Here is a 20252-nt window from a genome sequence, read left to right as displayed (position 1 = left end):
ATGTATAATTAATTCAACCGAGCCAAGTGGCCGCCAATGACCCGCTGTTTCTCGAACGAAATACATTTTCATCTATTCACTTCTGTTACTAACCCCCCACCCCACACCAGCACCTAAAAGAAGACAGGAAATGTGTAGTCATGGAGATGTTAAAAGCACTCGGATCACCTGCTGTTAACGCAACTGAAACTACACCATGATCTCTTACGATATTAGTTTCCGCTTTGGGGACAGGTAGGTCAATAAACTCTGCAGATTACGGTAGACGAACTTTTGATAGTGGTGTTTGCGCAAATGAAATTTCCCTAAAGCTTGTGTTGTAGGAAACCGCCGAAAATAACACTCGCGTATTTCCCCGAAGGATATGGAGGTTTGATCTTGTAACTGCTGTTGTCTTTCATTCAGAAAGCTGTCATGCACGTTAATCTTACAGTGACTTTGTTCAGCAAGTTGTTCACCGAATTACGATCGTGCATTTTTATAACCTACGATTGCGACAGTTTTCAATAGTTGACATGACATCTAAGCATTTAAACATTTCTTTTTAAATTTTGAAAGTCAAAATGCTTATGCTTTTCGCTCTTAAGAAGCGAAAAAGGATCGTTGAGTGGACCAGTACCAAATTCCCATAAATATGCTGATAAAAATATATCTTTCACATATTATTCTTCATTTATTCAATCTTTATTTTCGAACAAAAGCCGCTTGTACTCAGACCCTTTTGGTCTGAGTACAAGCAGTTCACTGTAATTGGGTTTATGCCTATCTATAAAGCCAATTACAGTTACCGACCTATTATTGTTCTCGATTCTCTTACAAAAATATTTGCTGCCATAATTCAGAAACGCTTGTAAGAGACATATTCCCTTTATTTTAATCACTTGGCATGGCTTCGCAAAAATTTAGGGTTTGCATGTGGGCCAGGAGCGGAGTCCTACATGGAACTTCACTTGGCAAATTCCTATTCACATTATTTACAAGAACTAATGATGTTGGTAACGTTGATATTGTCCACAGTGTATGCATATCGTAATATTTGCTGATGACGTCATTTTTTTCTGAAATATCAGAACTTTAAGTGATGCAACAACACTGCACGTTGTTAGTTGTCTGACGGCACCGGGGGTTTCCCCCATCCCCCAACAACAAAAACACTGCACGATGCAATCGAGAAATATTGGACAAGGGCAGCAAACAATGTGTTGGAGGTGAACCCAGCTAAATGTATCTCAATCACATTGAATTAACCAAGCACAGTATGAGCCATAGTTTACGAAATCAGAGAAACTATTAAAAAGGTCTACAAAAAATGAGATCTCGGAATCACCTTCACGAGCAACTGAAGTTTCAAGAAACATGTCTCAAATATTGTCAGCCAGGCCTCTAAACAGATTCATAAAGAAACAACTATTAATTTAACAACCATAGTTTCGTGGTCTTCTCAGAGCTCTGCTCTTTTCCATAGTGGAGTTCTCATCGCAGATATGAGATTTGTACAGAACTCTAACGACAACCAGCTCAAAAAGGTACAGTGGAAGTTTATCTGACTTCTAGAGGGCCTGTGTTTTATCAAAGGGCGTACTACGACCAACTTTGTTTCTATTTCAAATATCAACCCCTGGAAGCAAGGAGAAGAATTGTGGATATCAAGCTCCCGCCTAAGATTAACAGTATCTATTGCTAAGCTTCTACATCAGATTTTCTACAAAACGCCGACAGCCTCTACGAGGCTACAACTTATCTTTGAAACGAAGAAATCAAAACTGTACTTATCGAATTGATGTTACCATTTTAACGTTACCAAACTTTATCAACTAGTGAGAAAAGATTTGGACTTGGTTTTTCTTTGGATTTAAATCAATTCCAGAGAAAACTAAACAATTTATTCATTGTTGCTTGGGAGGGACTGCAGCTTAGTAGCTATAGGTTTTCTACTATGATATATATATATATATATATATATATATGAGTTTTCAATGTAACTCTTTAAAAAAGTCACATAGAAAAGAGGTAAACAGTATATGAAATGGTTTCAGTGAAAGCAAGATTAATAAATTAGGTATGACAGATGCACCTAAAAGCGCAAACCAGCATTAAAGGATGCAAGAGTATATGTAATTTGTATTAATATTAAATTAAGTATAAATGGATGTGAAAGTTACACAAGATGCCAGTAACTATAAGGGTGAGGAAAGTAGAAAAAGAAGAGTAGTAGATTAGTGAAAGGTGAAAGAATGTTAATATCCTAGAGGTTATGATTAATTAAGTAAATTATGAGCTGAATTGCCAAGCCAATATAAATTTGTCAACTGGTTCTTTATCCTGGGATACATTTACTATTCTTTCTTTCCACAGTGAATCCGCACCCGATACTACATGTAGATATATCTAAATTGATATACATGGAAGTATTTCCTGTTCTTACATACTGTAGTTAGTTCCTGGGAATTATTTCATTTTCATGGACTTATTGCCTGTTCATTTATAATTGGATCCATAACTACATCACCTTTGGATCTTTATTCACCATGTTAATTATATCCCTGAAATGATATCACTACATTTTTGGATATAAAGTCAATTGATTATTTTTCCTTGGTTTCATTTACTATTATTTCCATAGTAAATTCACACCTGATTCTACCTGTGGATCCGTCTAGTTTTATATACATCGAATTATTTCCTGTTCTTCTATACCTTAAATGTTTCCTCGGAATTGTTGAATATTCGTGGACTTATTTCACCTTTTATCACCATGTTACTTATATCCCTGGAGTTATATCGCTTCATAATTGGATATAATGTTAACTGATTCTTTTTCCTTGGTTTCATTTACTACTATTTCCACAGTAAACTCACACTTGATACTACCTATGAATTTATCTAGTATTATATACATGGAATTATTCCTGTACTATAAATGTTTCCTTGGAATTGTTTCATATACGTAAACTTTTTGCATGTTATTTCATATTCCTTTATGTCATGTTCTTTTATAATCGGTTCCATAAAATGCACCTCCTTTGGATTAGGAACTGGTTAGATTTTAACCAGTTCTTTTTCCTTAGATGCACTTTCATGCAACTTTTGGATAGATTATAATTATTAATTTATTTATTTCTCAAAATATTTTATGATTCTTATTTACCATACTCTTATACGTTTACTTTTCAGCTTATTATAACGTAGCCCCATCATTTGGCCTACGTGTATGTTTTTTGCCACCGTATAATTCTTTATATATTAACGATAATGTTTAATTTTGTATGACTGTAAAGCCATACTATTCTAACTGCGTTTCTTTTTCTTTTCCTTTTTTCTACGCTAATTGTAAATTATCTCCATGCGACTATAGAGGTCTCTATTTTCCCGCTAATTTGAATTTCTTCACAGCTTACTATTAAGTCCGCTTCGCTGCTATAAATTGCTTTCTCATGTAGATATATTGCTCATTTGGTTTAAGCCTGCGTAAATTCGTTTACGCTACTGAATTTGTGCATCTCTGCTCCCCGCCAGCTCATTTCCTCCTGGCATTTCTTGAAATTACTCCAGGTATCGTACGCTTTCACTGTCTTATCATACTTTCTGTTTCGTTTTGGAATCGTTTCTCGGCATGTCTCGACACATATTTTTCCTTTCAATCAGTGGCGTAGCTAAGTTTTTTGGACCCTTAGGCAAGAAATCATTTTGGGCCCCATATTTTTATTAAAATAAATTTTAATTAGGTATAATATAAAAAGGTGAATCATTTTAATAACATAAATATGTATTTTATTTAACTTTTTTTTATAATTTATTTTACAAACATCAAAAACATGAAAATTACTTATGATATTACTTATTAAATAATGATATTACTTATTAAACACTGTACCATTAGACAAACAAAAAATATATTATAGTTAATAAATTTACGAAAAAAGTTAAAATGTTCTTTTTAGCGCTTTTACATTTGCGAAATCATTAATAAAATCCATTTTACTGGCATATTTATGCTCAATAGCCAAGATTGCACAGTCTACTTTGACCAATAGCATTTCTTTTATAATATTTTGTTATTCTTAATTTAGTAAATGATCTTCTATCGGCAGAGGCAGCTGGCAGGGTAAAAAATAACATAAATAAAGTAAAAATTTCTGAAAAGTCAAATAAAAAATTGTCTGATAGACATGTCTGCTGATAAATTTTGTTTAATAAGTGTGATTAAATTACAGTATTGAATCGGCAGTTGGGAGGGAAGAGAGAGAGAGAGAGTACAGATGAATACTTTTTTATGAGATTTTCACACTCACCTAATGTATCAGCATTTGACATTAATTATTTTTTTCGGTTCTAGTATTGCAAAATAATTTTTTACTAACTTCATACTTTCAAAACGATTTGTAATTTGTATTATAATTTTGTCTAAAACAGTAAAAAAAAACAGATTAAAAAAAAAACTAATCTCTATTATCAAAGAAAAAATCTGAAGCTAATTCATCGTACTGTCTTTTAGTTCTACGCTGTCATTTGTCTTCAAATTTGGGATCTACCCCGAACTCCTTGGCAATTTGCTCAGATTCGTATTTAATTTCGAATGTTTTGTAAATTTTTACTGACTCGATCCAATACAGAAGTACATTCGTCGAGGTCTATATCACGCTTCTGTCAAATCTCTTATAATATCTGCAAAACAAACTTTCATATCTGTTATAGACTGTAATCTACCAGACCAGCGAGTAGGTTTGAGTTTTTCAGATTCCTTTCAGATTGTAACTTCAGATTCCGCAGTAAATTTAGAAAGAAGATCCCATCTTTTCGTACTATTTCCAAAAAATTATACAAAATTTGAAGAATGTCGAAGAATGTCTATCATTAATGACTAAATTTAAATTGTGACTTGCACAATGAATGTACTTTGCATTTCATTGGATTCTTTTAATGCGTGACTGCACACTATTATAAACCCCACTCGTGGCATTAGCCCCATCATATCCCTGACCATAACATTTTTCAATGGAAATATTTCGTTTTTGTAATATTTTCATTATATTATCCGTCATCATTTCTGCCAAATGATCATTCATGTCATAGAATCCTAAAAACGTTTCACAAATTTCAAAATCTTTCATTTTCGTCATTTTCATTTCGTCGCGAATTATGTGAACATGTCGTACAATAACACTTAATTGATCTTTTTTTGTGAGATCTTGAGTAGTATCCAAAATTGGTAGAGTAGAATGGTGCTGAAATAATTTTGAGTGTTAATTCTTTTGTTAATTTGGTACCTAAACATTCTAACTCATTTTGGATAGTGGGGCTTAAATAAGTTACTGAAATAGATGGCTTATTAATAATTTGTTTCATTACATCATCTTAGTAAGAAATTAAACGGACTTGCGATAAAAAATTTCCGTTGTAATCTTCCGAAAATCCTTCCCGATGACCGCGAGATGCTAAAGAATTTTTAGCCAACGTAAGCATTATCCGAAATAACCGTTCTAGTACCATTTTCCAAAATGAGGATCTGTATCTTACTTGTTCCTCAAGATCTTTATCAATCGTTGCGTTCTTTGCCACATTTCACGTATAGCACATGCTTCGATATGATGTTGAGAAACACTCAGTTTTTATCCGAAAAGATAGATTTTTCGTATTCCCGAGTAGCACAGCCACAAACGACGAACTGGACCATACGTTGAAGTAGAATTGTAGTACGTGTCACTAAAACTTCTATTTTGTTGTTCAGAATCCCTTGGAAATGGTCCTTTGGGTCTCTCAGGTGACAAACTCATAATGTTTCTTTTTGTTTCATCGGAAATGTTGACGTTCACGTATTCTCCAAGATCGCTCGAGGGAATAAACGGTGCTGTGCGTTCAACACTAATTTCCGACGAAGGCATATCTATTATTGTTTAATTGTTTTCGTTTGATGACCCTGCTTGATTTAAATGATCCGCAGATATATTTACACCAGCAGCATTCTTTTCCGCTTCAATACTGGTCTTTTCTTTGCCTTCTTCTGGACATAATTCATTACTGTGTTTTGTAAAGAAATGATCTAATTTAGGTAATTTATTGACTGTTTGTTCTTTTGCTTTCTTCATTGTTGTATTTTGGGCTCCACTCTTTCCCTTTTTCTTTTCATCCATTTTTAACTAAAAATTTTATTAATTTAATTTTAAACTTTATATTTTAAATACAAATAGCAATAATAAACAAATACATTTTTGTATGTCCGTTGCTGTTTTGATAATGACTTGAACGAACTTGAATTGAAATTAATCAAATAACAACTTTTGACCACCATATATGGCTAAATGTTTTTATACGGTGGGGTCTATCCCCACTGTCCTCCTGTCAAGTTGGGGAATCCCCAACACCATATGATATGACGCATGCACATACAGTAACCGAACGGGTGTCTGATCACTATACAAAGTTGCATTTGTAAAAGCAAAATAAAGACTGCCGCCGCCTGGGTTTGTTATGTTTTGGCGATAATATATAAGAAGAATTCCTTCCAGCATCTTAATTAGATAATTAAGATGCTGGTTTACCCAATTTTGAAGCTGGCAATAGGCTACGGTGCCAGCTTCAAAATTAAAAAACCGTAAAAAATGTGACAATTTTAGCTTAGACTGTAATAATTTATTATGAAAAATCATTCCGAATAGTCCCTATGGGGCTCTATACACGTGTCATATATCTATTTTAATTGTTCAAAGCGTTATTGAAAGTAGTCAAAGTTATATCCCTGAGAAGGTTGATCATATATGTATATTTTTGATGATATGAAATAATTTCCTTTTCACATGTACTGCTCACATTAACTTCAAATGGAAACAAGAACGTTTTTCATGCATGATGATGCACCTGCCCCTTCAGTGTTAATTTTCAATTTGATTAGCAAAAAGGGATTACTGAGATTAGTCCCCCCCCCACTTATTCACTAGATTTGACTGTGGCTAACTTCTTTCTCTTTCCGAAGTTAAAAAGGAAGTTGAAAGGGATACGAAATCATACCACCTGAAACATCCAAAAGAATGTGACAAGTCGAAATTTTTCAGATTATCTCAGGGAGATATATTTGTAGAAATTTAAAGAATGAGTTCAAACAACATTTCTCTTTATCTATCTTCAAAATCTCTCTTTATTTCAAAGAAATAAAGAGAGATTTTGAATGATTTTCGTAAAAAATTATTTTTTTGAATATTTGCTTTTTTTAAATGTTTTTTGTTTTGTAATTACTTTTGAGATGCATTGTGTATATGTTGTCTTATATAATATGACATGTATATTTGTTTTGAAGCTTAATCTATTTCAAAGTTTTATTACTTTATATTACAAATTTGATGTCAGTATTTTCTTTCCTTGTGCCTTCATTGAAATTTGAACTCTGTAATCTGGACTTATTTATTTCCAATTGTCAAAATGTACAGATTTGACAAACTGAGATCTGAAAATTTCAGATCTCAGTTTCTAAAATCACCTCCTCGTCAATGGCTGTAACAGGGTGAAATCAGCTGATAATAATAATAAACAATTAAAATCAAGCGCTCACTTGCGATCATAAATCAAGAAATTACGAGAAAGTAACTTATTATTTCAAGAAAACACGATTTTTTGTCTTGTTCTTCCAACAAATACTTAGTATTGGCTGCAAGAGAACGATTGTTTTTTGTTTTTCCTTGGCCAATACAAAAAAGGACAAAATCGCTTAAGACAAACTTTTTTTTTTTTTTTTTTTTTTTAACACAGACGAATTCGTTTGTAAATCATATGACTAGGTACATTGGACCAAAGAGATATGTATAATACACCAACAGAAGCTCAGTCCCCAAGTTGAGAATTAGCATTAGCATTACTAGAGGCATATGATGCAAGGAAGCAAACTTATATAGCATCAGCCGGAAAAAAAAATTCCATTTCACACATCCATTCGCTCTAAAAATTTGTCCAGTTCTTCCTTGTAAGCAAATTGACTACTAGGTCAGTTTGAGGTATGCTAATTCGTGTTGGCTCGATTATGTATTAAGTTTATCTCATTACGCATGTTGTACAGGCTGAAAAAATAAAGTTAACGGTTAAATTAAATCTGAAATATAAACAAAGTCTTGATTAAGTATTTCTAAAAAGGTTATAATTTCGGGATGAAGTTACTTAAAAGATAATTTAGAATCCGAAGTAAAGAATTTATCAGATTTAATCGTATATTGGAGATACAGGACTGGTCTGGGTGGTTGAATTTTGCGTCAGAGCCACAAGGCATCAATGTATTGCATCTGTAAATTTTGGGTAATCCTGTGGTCAGTCTACCAGGATTTTCACTCCTGATAAACTCAAATTTCGGGAGTGAAACGCAACTTTCTGCCAACAGCTGACTAATTAGGCCACAGCATAGAAAAATCCCACAAAATTCCTCCGGAAACGGCGGAACTCGGACCCAGGCCTTTTCCGCAGATAAGACTTAAGTATAACTGTGAGAGCGGTAAAGCAGCAATGCCAGTGATGAATTAGCGAGTAAAAATTAAAATTTCAGTTTTTCAGAAATTATAAGAAACTTGGTTATTTTAAGTGCAGGAGAATTTCGTACAATAGTAGATTAAAATTACTGTATCGCTCTGAAGGAAGTGAGATTATATTAAAATTATAGCGTCGCTCCGAAGGAAGTGATTTATCAAAGCGATAAATAATAGCCATGTCATTCGCCTAAGGAGAGATCACAGGAATGGAATTAATACAGGGGAATTAATTATGCTGTTTTCGATCTTTATAAACCAGAGTATTGTTCAGATAATAATTTTCGATTAAATGGAATAAAGCCAGATACCAATTGAGTCAAAAGCCGCAGCTGTTTAGAAATATACCACGCAAAAAAGCATTTGAATATGAAGAATGAGATTAAAAATACATAAAGCATAGAACTACAGATGGAAATAGTGGTAAAGATGGCTTAAGTTTTGCATCGGAAATATGTAAGCAGACTAATAATTAAGGAAAAAAGAGTATTGTCAAACATTTATTTAAAACAAATAAATTAGTGAATCTGTGATATAGTAGCTTGAAATTTTCAAACAAAAGACCAGGAATAACATTCATTCCTTCGGAATTTTTAGTTTCAAATGACTCAATAGGTCTTTTTACGGCATCATTGGTCACAGTGATAGAATAAATTTTCGCTTTCAAAATTTTGAGGCAATTCGTATCCATCCCGCAAAGTCCTGTAAGCAGAGCGAGAATCATAAAATTATCCGATCATTTAACAAGCATATTTACGTGAACTTCAGTAGTAGTGTGCAGGATGGTTGAACAATCTTTTTTGATCGCGGATCAACTTATGGTTTCTGCAGTATCTGATGGATCAAATAGACATTTTGAATGAAAATCAAAAATCTAAACTTCAGAAAGCAGTCCCACTAGCGATCCGATCATGTTGGCGTCCTATATCAGACTACGGATATACCCGTGAGCTACATTTATCTATTTGTTACGTAAATATAGGGGCGCCTCCGTGGCCAGGTGGGTAGGAGCAGCACTGCATAGCACACGCTTCTTGATTTGACCGGGATTCGAGCCCGTGACCACCAAATACGGAGGATGCGGAAAGGTCAGAGAATGACCACCGCATATCCCCGGAGAAATATGGTCTTAGTTGCTAATGCTCCTAAAAACCAAATAACAACAACACAAATATAGGTCCTATACTTCAAAATTAATAAAAGCTGTCTGACCGTTTCAAAATTATGAAAGGCACGAGAACAACCTTTCCTCCTCCTCCTCTCGTGTTTAGAGGCTAGCAAAGTTTTCTACCGTCTACAAAATGCAATATTCGCCTTGGTATTGCACTGATTTTTAACAGATTACATCCCCAAAAGAACTATTTTCCATTTATTTAAAAAAATCCGTTTATACTCTGTCACGATCCCATAGGCGAGAGAAATATACAACTAATCCTTTCGAACAAGAATATAGTCATTAACCATATTTAGCTCATGTGAGTTTGAACCACGGTCAACACAAACGGATGTGGTGGTGCACTTCCCCGCTGGTCACTACTTGAGAGACAGCCGACTTGAAGGTTTACTTGTCTTTCACCAGGTATCAAGTGATCTCTGGTCCAAATACATAAATTTTAAACGACCAAACAGTGCAAGCTATTTGGTCTTTTAAAAGACCAAATAGCTTGCACTGTTTCCACCCAAAATTTAGTTTCTATATCTCACAGCAGCTCCTATCCATCGTCATTTCACTGTTTTATCAGGGAAGTGATTTGAATCAGCAGAAGATATTCGCAGTAATATTTGTATGACAGTGTAAGGACTTTCATAATGTGATATCTAAGGACCACAGACACTTTGGGACATGTTTGTAAAGTTAAGGGAACACTTTGAAGGGGAATCGCATCCTTTCAAAGAAAGGGGTGTGATTCGCTTTTCGAGATGAAAAAGTCGAGTATTTCTTGTAGAAAGAGAAAAAAAATGAAATCGCTAGTCTGAAACCAACTAACTCAGCCGCAGTATGGTAAACCTAAGTTCCTTCCGTTCCAGTGGGAAGTATTTCTCAGCTTCGGCCGGCGTCGGGTACAGGTCCTTCTCGCACAATTTTCATTGCGTGGAAAGGACCTAGCGGAGCTACACACACGAAGTGTTGATACTGTGCAACGTTATTGTTCAACTGCATTGAGTGCATTACGGTCTTTGAGTATCAGAAACCTGAATACTTGGTTGATTCTGGCTGGAAGGAATAAATAAACTCATCACATTTCTTGTTGTATGCGTCTAGCATTTGTAAGTAGTTTATTATTAATTAAGTGGCGCTAAACTGTATGTAGGCCACATTTCTGTACAGCTTGAATATCAAGGGAAATTAGAGATAATTTTGTTTGAAATGCAAGAGAAGTCTTTGTAAGTAATTAAGGCAGGTGTGGCCTATTTTTTTTTTTTTTTTCTGGAGTTTTGGAGTCAACTGTTTGGAAGAAAATAATTCTTATCCCTTAAATAGCTTTGCGGGGAAACTGCACAGACAGTTTAATATCAGAATAGTCGAGCTGCTTTTTTCCCATTGAAATTAAGATCTTTTCTTCCTGTATGGTAATTTTTGCACTCAACCGGTTCTTGATGCCAACCAGCAATAGTGAGAATCTGTTTTGAGATCGTACAAATTTCATAAACAAGTATAAAATATATATACCGACATTATAAGATCGATTGCGATTTATTACAACTGTTGGATAAAATGTAGAGAAAAGGTTACTCACCAGCGCATCACTGTTCCATGGCAGTGAATATACCTCATCCATTCCCTAAAACACCTGCTTGGCTCAAACATTTTGAAAGTGTTCTTTACCAAGCTGTCAGCTGCGCTCCTTAAAACTCTTTGCATATGCATGTACACCCTTCCATGAAGAATACCTTTGTGCTTGCAAAGGTTATGCTCATGCAAAATATTGAGTTCAAGCATGAAATCTTATGTTAAAATGTCTTAAAGTTTCAGTAATAATGAAGGAAGACTTGAACAAAAGCTTATAGTATTTCTTTCAGACGACTTCAACTTGAACCTTTAAAGCCAGCATCGAACTTAATTCCTCCATCTGTAAGTGTATTTTTTACTACTTTACTACCTTAAGATGAGAACTGCAGGTTACATTAATGAAGAATAACTGTTGTCAGTTTCACCAGTTAAGTTAAATAATTCTAAAGATGCTTTGAGTTATCAGGTGATCAAAAAAGTTCACAGGATTTTTAAGATAAAATGAAAACATACGTAATAAAATAGAGTAAACACACTATGTTCCCTGTGCTCGTTTTGGCAGAAGTTCGTAATTGACGAAATCAGCTATATTCCACCAGACACACAGCAAAACCTTGTGTTGGTGAAATGGGGGCTTCGATGTTTACGGCACAGGTTCACAGGATGATTACCAATAATTAGACCTGGTGTTGCTGACATAAGCCATTTTTAATCGCCCTTCAACAACAGCGTAAAAAGAAGGCTTTATTTTACGCGTTTGTTGATTTAGTCCCTGGAGATCGTTGTTGGCTGTGTATTTATGTAAAACCCACTTGCTCATTTTACCACTTTTCCCAGTCGATGCAAATGAAAACTAATGGTTTCATCGTCACGTTGAATCTTTCTGAAAATGTCGCATCTGAGAATACACATTATGATTTAATGGATCTTGAAAATGCCATGACTGTATTTGGCACCCTCACTAACAGGTGGCGACCTGTTCTCATACAGTTAGACAGATCACTAAAATGTGTTACCTGCCCATCGAATATCGATGACAAATTATGCAGCAACCACGAACACCATATTGGGAAACAAAAGATACAGAAGTAGAAGAACATCACAGAATGCAATCTTTCCCTGTGGTGTAAATTTTTATTAGTACAACGGATCAAACTCGTCACCGGCTGGAATTTAAGAGCAGGCTCCTACAGTGACATCCCCACCTAACCAACATCATTGGAGACGTGCTTCATTGTGGTAGAAACAGTGTTTTGATGATGGCTCCAAAAGAGTTTGTTGGTCAGATGAATCACGCTTTCTTTTTAAACATTGAATTACAGTCACTGTTAGCGAGCACTGTTATCTCACGGAGTTCATGCCACCGCCAGTCAGTGGCTTTACGAGAATAACTTTCTTTATTATGCTCGCTTATATATTCATGGAAACAACCAGCTGTGAAATATTTCGAAAAGTTCATGACTTAATTCCTCAGGGAATTAGTTGCATTTCTACACATGCTCTTTGGAGAGTGCATTGGCTCTTCTTTCTTTGCGTCACTAACTTTTAATAAATTATCAAGTGCAACCCATAAAAAGCACCGAGATAATATTCGTTATAAAATATTAACACGAATATCACTAGCCAACAAAGTTTGTGTTGTGGAAACGAAATGTATGCAGACACTGATCATAAACGGAAACAACACCCGTTTCAGATAATGTAGCGTATTAAATCTTCTTAATTTTTTAGACAAAAAATTTCTGTCGCTATCGATACACTAAAGCATTAATCTGCAAAGTTGAGTCACAATACGAAAGAAAATGGTATGTGGGAAAAAGATGAATGAGATGAGTGGGAAAAAATATATATTTATAAAATATATACAGGGTGTCTCAAAAATACACGGCAAAACTTCAGGAATGAGTTCCTCATATGTAGACAATAAAAATATATCAACATAGTTCTGGAAATGCTTGGTTCCCGAATTATTAACCGGAATGTCTTATCTCCCGAAGGAGATTTCCTTCGTCACAAGGTACTGACAGAATCTGGTGGTTTCCCATTCCGACTATGTACTCAAATCAAGAGCAAGCGGATATGCACTTTATGTGAAGTTTGGCGGACGGCAGTGCTCTGGATGCTCGTCGTTTGTACCACGAAAGGTTCCCAGAACGAAGATGTCCAGACAGGAAAACGTTTGAAGGTATCCATCTCCGCCTTTGTGAACATGGGGCCTTTACACCTCGTGCTGCCGACAGAGGACGACCAAGACGATGCCAGGAATTTGGCATCGTTTTCGCGAGTCCATGAGACGTCGATGTGAGGCCAGAATACAGGCCTCACATCCCCCCCCCCCGTTTTTTTTATTATTATTTTTTTTTATAGGCCGTCCCACTGAAATCCTCGGAAATTAGGTGGTGGGGCCTGCCAGAGTACTTAAATAATCTACTGGGTGTCTGATCTGCCGCTTCGTGGCAAAGTGTGGCCAACGGTTTAGGGTCGTTTTTTTTTTTTTATTTATGACCTTGCATTTTGCTGCATTAAAACATAGCTACCACTGCCCTGACCATCTCTGAAGTCTGTTCAAGTCATCCTGAAGGATCGAGGCACCAATCGCCTTTTATGTCTTTACATATTCCGTTTCTTTGCTTATTAACAGTATTACTAACATTTATATCTCTTTTTTACTAGCTGGTGATATGCTGTATATTCAGTTTAATCTAATAATAGTTTTCCAAATCTGCAATTAAATATGTACATCGGTCGCGTTAAATGTTTAATTTTAACAAAATCATTAGGGACCGCCAGCTGATTTTTCACACACACTGAGTGATCACTGCATTATGACCAGCTAATTAATACCGTGTTGGGCCGCTATTTATCTTGTCGTTGAATTCACTACATTTCTGAAGAGTCTGAAGACATCTGTAGGGATCTGCAGCCATGCTGCCTACAAGACTTTCCACAGTGCCGGAATAAATGACGGTTGCGTGTCCCCACGTCTCGCCTCCCTTTCCAAAACATTCCACAAGTATTCAATTGGATTGAGGTCAGGCGAATTTGGAGGGTAATAAAGATGGTTGATATCATTACTGAATGTTTTGGTAAATACATTCAGTGAATGTATTTACGTGGCGTATTATCATCTTGGAAGATCCTGTTTCTGTCCGAGAAAAAATGCAACGTGGTAGGGGCATATGGTCTCCTAAGAGCTGCCAGTAGACCTCAATATTGGTCCATACGCACCAACGGTCCTAGTTTTCCAGCAAAACATGTCCCATATTAAGAAAATACTGCCACCTGCCTGGATAGTGGGCACCAGCACGATGGATTCATGGAGTCGTGTTGTTTTCGCCACACACGGAGTCCGGCTTGTTGTATACCAGATATTTGGATTAATTTGTCCAGCATACTCGTTTCCAGTCCTTCAGTGTCCAACCAGCGTGTTGTAGACACTACAAATAACCCGCGCATGTAGAACGACATCAACTGCCGCCCTACAAGTATTAACTATTATATTTGGGCCACCCGAATAATTTTTTGTAATTTTTTCCTCTACATTTATATATCTTATGTATTTGCTGATATTTTATCCTATGTTACACTCTAATAAGTTTAGTTGGATGTATGTATGAGCCACCCTCCTAGATAATTTCTGTACAGAGGTGTTTGTTGAATAAACTGATGATAATAATAATAATTATTATTATTATTTGATGGGCCATCAAATATGCGCTGACTTGGTTCGTGCTGTTTAGTGCGAGAAGAATAACAAATGATGAACTAACTTACCTCCGTAAAATTTCGACCCACACTCCGCAGGAATACATATTTCTGAGGTACAGCATCAGAACCCAACTGCAGGCGAATATCTTTTCTGAGTTCGGTAAGGTGAGAATGAGGTATAACTCTAGAAAAAGAAAGAAACGCCTTATATAAGTTCAGCTTTATTCTCAAAATTATTTATTAAATACTGTATTCAGATTTACTCAAGTACAGTGGATTCCACGGTAACCTTCCGCATCGCTATATTTACTCTTAAAGTAACTTTTCACGGAACATGCGCTCCATCTCTCCCTCACTGTAGTACTACTTTACATATTGTAGTACAGAGAGTAGCTTTCATAAATTCAGTATGAGATGATAAGTCTCTCTCTCTCTCTCTCGCGAAACACTATAAAGAGTCTCTATTCTGGAACCCAGAGCACAGAATCTTGTAACATCTAGTAGCGAAATGCCCTCACGGACATGAGCAATTATTTGGCCTCGCAGTAATTATCTTTCGGCCCTAGTCGGTGTTTGTTCAGCGTTGTATAATTCTATATTCTCGTTCTAGGAACGGAACTTAGTTTCAGTCGACGGTGGGCCCTATTTATTTATCGTATCGACCTCCACCGCTCTTGACGGAAGTGATCAACAAATAAAACACGTCATCGAAGTCAGCGACCTCTTAACGGCCTGTCTTTTATCATGCGATAAGCACGTGTGTTTCGGCTTCCTGATCGACAGACAATCGATTTGATTATCGAGATAATGGCGTGAAACATTTCGCTTCCTAACTTGCTTCGTTTTAATCTTCACTCCTGACAAAATGAAAATGTTGTAAGCACGGTCTCTGGTTCATAAGGTCACGCATACCCAAAGGATTGAGGCGAGGAATTGCGTTCGTGTAAAAGGGTATCGGAAAGAGGCAAAGTATCTGAACACACGTAAATTTGCCGTTTTTCATTGTACGATGTCCTGTGCGTGAGAGAGAGAGACCTAGGCTCATCTTATTCACTGTTCATTCTTTTTTGCGGCTCTTGAAGTCTAGGAGGGCTCCTCTCTAAGATCCAGGGGCTTTTAGAGAACCCCCCCCCCCAACAGTTATCAGATGTAACGTTTCGGAGGTTGTAAATTTTTGGCATTTCCTTGAAGTTGTTTTCCGAAGAGAACTGCGGTCCTGGGATTCTGGTGAATACTGACGCTCACCTTCAATGAAGTTAAGAAGATGACTCTTATATTGAACTAACATCCAGTAAAGCAGTTCTATTTGAAAAATAAACTCGTTTTCGGGCAGCGCATATATTTGTATCTCTAACATATATTTTTTTCTTGAAATTTCTGTAAATCCATAAGTGGGTGGCGCAGAAGTGCCATGGGTGTGCATTAGATGTTATACGGTATTCAACCCCATTCATGTATATAGACTATATTGTAAAGTTATTGATTAGTATACATTTTCCAAAATAATTACTGCTCTTAAGATAGCGATGGTGAACCGAGTAGCACGCATAGGGCAATATACTGATACGTGACCACCTATAAGTAGTTTATACAATTAAAAAAAGTGTATTTTTTTTATATTTGATGACAAAATTGCTTTATGATCCATCAGCCACATCTAGCGGTGCGAACCGTAAAGGTAATTTTGCACAATATTATGCAGCATCAGAATCCTCATTAGAAATCTTCAAACATTTTACCTTTTTTAAAAGTAAAGATTATTTACTAATTTTGGTCTTTTTTTTTTTTTTTTTGATACTATACGCGATAATTGCTATATTTTTTTTTTAACTTTGAGCTTATTTTTTTTAACTCAGGCCGAAAAAATTTTTATACTTACTTAATTCATATAGGGAGTTTACTACCAGACTTCGACTGAGAGGGATCCAACCTTCGTCAAATCAAGAATGTTGACCGCGCCAAGGAGAAGAGTCGCCGCACTTGGTAGCATCCGTTCACTCAGCAGTTGCATTATGTTCAGCTTTTCGTGTCATTGCGACATTTCCGATCAATATCATCACGGCACGCTATCACAGTGACGTTATTGTCTCGTCAGTCAACATGTAAACAAAGCTTATAATTTCCTACCTCGCTTTACTTCGCGTGCAAAAACTGAGTGAGTTCAAAAAGTTTGGATCTGTGTTCTTGCGATGCTTTTTTTTTTTTTTTGTACAAAGGACGTTTTCCTCCAAGAACTGATTTTGATGGTAAAGAGTGGTAGTTGGATTTTAGCAGCATTACAATGTACGTAAGTGAATCTTAATTTTTACTATCAGTTCTTACTATTAATAAATAGTAATATGTGAATTTACTATTATTTATTAAGAATAATTTACCAATATTTTTTTAAAGAAGGTGCTGCCCAGGTACAGTATATGATGTTCATGCAAGTGATCAGTTAGTATATATATTATCTTATTATAACTTTACATTTTTTTTTTTAAACGTGACTTCCGTGATTTCAATAGGCTGTTCCGTACGAACATGCAAACAGATCGTATACATATCTGAAAGTTCGCGGTAAATATTCATAAACTGTCTCTTGCTGGAAAATAGTCGTAATGAAATTTTAAATTAGTTTTTATTCTTACAGTATTGGCATTGGAAACATTGGTAATTGAAATTCTCTTCGCTGTCAGGATTATTTGAAGCAGATATTACACGTGCGCAACATCCACAGATTTTTAAAAGGCGTATTCAGGAAGCTTGGAGTGATTGCCATTTGGTAAGCAGAGAGAGGGACTTGCTCTTTATTTACACATTATGAATATTTCAAGTGTGATTAAGCTATTGATCGTTGCCTATTGTTTTTCCTTTTGAAAACTGCGACATTTTGATAGATGTTTGATAGTAGTTGGGTGGTTACGATCCTCCTGGGTTCGAATCCCAACTCGAACAGAGGAAACTGATTTTTCGACCACGACCAGCACTATACTTATTCCCCATTGCCTTAGTTGCCTTCGCGCTTAACAAGTACCAGACAGCTGCACACAGTCGGCCAGAACTCCTTCACTAATATCCAGATGCTTTTGAAGAAACGACGCGCAGTGTTCTATACAATCCCCATCTTTAGTTGGAGTGTGTGAACAATTTTTTCTCAGACGTAGAGTGTACACAAAGCGATTAAAACAGGTATCGGAGTTTCAGATGTCACAACATTAAAAAAACATTTTTTTTTCATTTATGCGATTGAATTTATGTTTTTCAGTTTCAATGCATATTTAGTACTATGTTTTTCAGTTACAGTGCGTATTTGATACTTCAGTATCCCCCCCCTACACAATAAAATATACGTTATGTTGCCCTTCCCTGCTCTTTCTTGAGCAAGGGTATGCTTTTTTTCAACCGTTCTGATTATGATATTTATTGCTCAAGAAATTTTAATATGGGCACATAATAAATAATAGAACACTTAAAACGTGATACTTTAACTAACTAGTTAGGTGTAGTAAATCAAATGAACAAATGTATCAAATCGATGCCTTCCAAGAAAGTAAAAGATCATTGCTATTAATCATACATGAGAAAATGGATCATCGTGAGGCCATCTCTTGAAGTGATCATCAAGATGCACACCTGAAGGTCATCACCTATCAACCACCCACAGCCATGATAGAATCACATCAAAACCAATCCACCAATTTATATAGCCACATAGCTGACAACACACTATATGGCTATTAAATTCGGTTAATGATTGGTATTATAAGTAACAGTAGCAAATGATGCATGAAAGCAAACTTATAGAGCATCAGCCAAAAAAACAAGTTGGTTAATGTACGCAGTGCGTTACATTTTAGGATCAATCAGAAGCAGAAGGATCAATCAAGTTTATAAAAAAAGGACCAAAGAGCAACCAATTTTAGGCATGGAAAAACATTTTATTTCTACGCGTCCGCCATATTTCCCTTTCATTCCTCTAGTCAGCGCAGGCAACAAACATAATATCCAGTGCTTCAGCTACAGTATAGGGTTGATGGATAGTCAATGAGATATCTATGAAAAAATAAATAATAATTCTGGATTTTTCTTCGTCCAATTTTAATGAAATTTGGAAAGACTAGAGAAATCTTTCTAACAGAGCGAAGTGTAAAATTTCATGAAAATCCATCTACTGGGAGTAGAGTTATTACATGAAAACGAACGGACAAAGAAATAATAAATTCCGAATTTCCATTAATTCGATTTTAATGAAATTTAGGATGGCTTTACATATTTTGCTAAAAGAGTCAAATTTAAAATTTTATGAAAATCCAGTTATTAGGAGTCGAGTTCAATCTTACGGACTGACGGACACGGTGAAGACAATAATCGCTTGACGCATATATGCTAACGCGCCTAAAAATATATTTTCTCACATCACCTGTTTAACTCTCTCCAATAATTGGAAGAATATGAAATCATATGTATCACTGAAACCTGGTTACCCAAGTGCAATTACCTAGATACACTCGCACAGCTGGCAAGTTATAACTCTAGAGAATCCCAGAAACTTCAGAAGAGGAGGTGGAGTCGCCCTGATCTTCAGAGAACATTACCAACCCACTAAAACCAGCAAAACATACAACTCTGAAGCTCTTTCCAGTGTTGTCGATCATGGATACCCACCCAGATACAAGTCTGTGTAATATATTTTTCCCGGATCATACCGAAGAATCAAGAGTGGAACTACGCAACTGGATAGCCACGAACTTGGAAAGAGGCCTCAAAACCATAGTGACAGGCGACTTCAACATGCCTACAATCACGCCATGAAGAAACCAGGAAAGTAATAGCACACTCGATCTATTATTCCATAATCTTAATAGCATCTTTGTGATCACCTCTTCTTTTAAATTCTACTCTGACCACAATTCAATCACATGTGATCGCCTTACAGGAAAATCACAATCTTCATGTGCCCAGAAAAGAAAACCAACCTGAGAGAGAACTGATCTTTTCCACAAAATTCCTGAAACCAGGAATCATCCTCAGGCGACTTAGAGAATTCAACTGGTCACACCTTTTCACTGTCCCTCCTGACGTAGCCCTAAGCCATCTAGCCAAAGAATTTTATAGAATAGCCAAAGAGAGGACTGCAAAAAAAAATATGCATCACCTCCAGAACCTCCGCATGGTTTAATCGAACAATCAATAAATTGATTGAAATAAATTGATTTTAATAATAATAATCTAAAATCTGAAAGTGATAACTAAAATCTATTAAATACCACGTTAAATTAAGGTAATTTCTCCTTGTTAAAATATGATAACTAGAGGTTAGTTTTTAAATA

General features: G+C 35.8%; 1 protein-coding gene across 1 annotated transcript in view; it reads right to left on the bottom strand.

Annotated features, from left to right (window-relative positions):
• Window positions 1-20252, bottom strand: part of LOC150078461 (uncharacterized) — a 285117-nt gene that overhangs the window by 178798 nt on the left and 86067 nt on the right. The window contains exon 4 of the mRNA XM_090384573.1: window positions 15007-15124. Within this exon, the coding sequence (XP_090240699.1) occupies window positions 15007-15124 (118 nt within the window). The remainder of the gene's footprint in view (window positions 1-15006; window positions 15125-20252) is intronic.

The sequence above is a fragment of the Mastigoproctus giganteus genome, chromosome 11 (assembly GCF_048544385.1).
Source record: "Mastigoproctus giganteus isolate SK-2022 chromosome 11, ASM4854438v1, whole genome shotgun sequence".
Lineage (NCBI taxonomy): Eukaryota > Metazoa > Arthropoda > Arachnida > Uropygi > Thelyphonidae > Mastigoproctus > Mastigoproctus giganteus.
The sequence above is the reverse complement of the archived record's forward strand: the minus strand, read 5'-3'. Positions and strand labels throughout refer to the sequence as shown.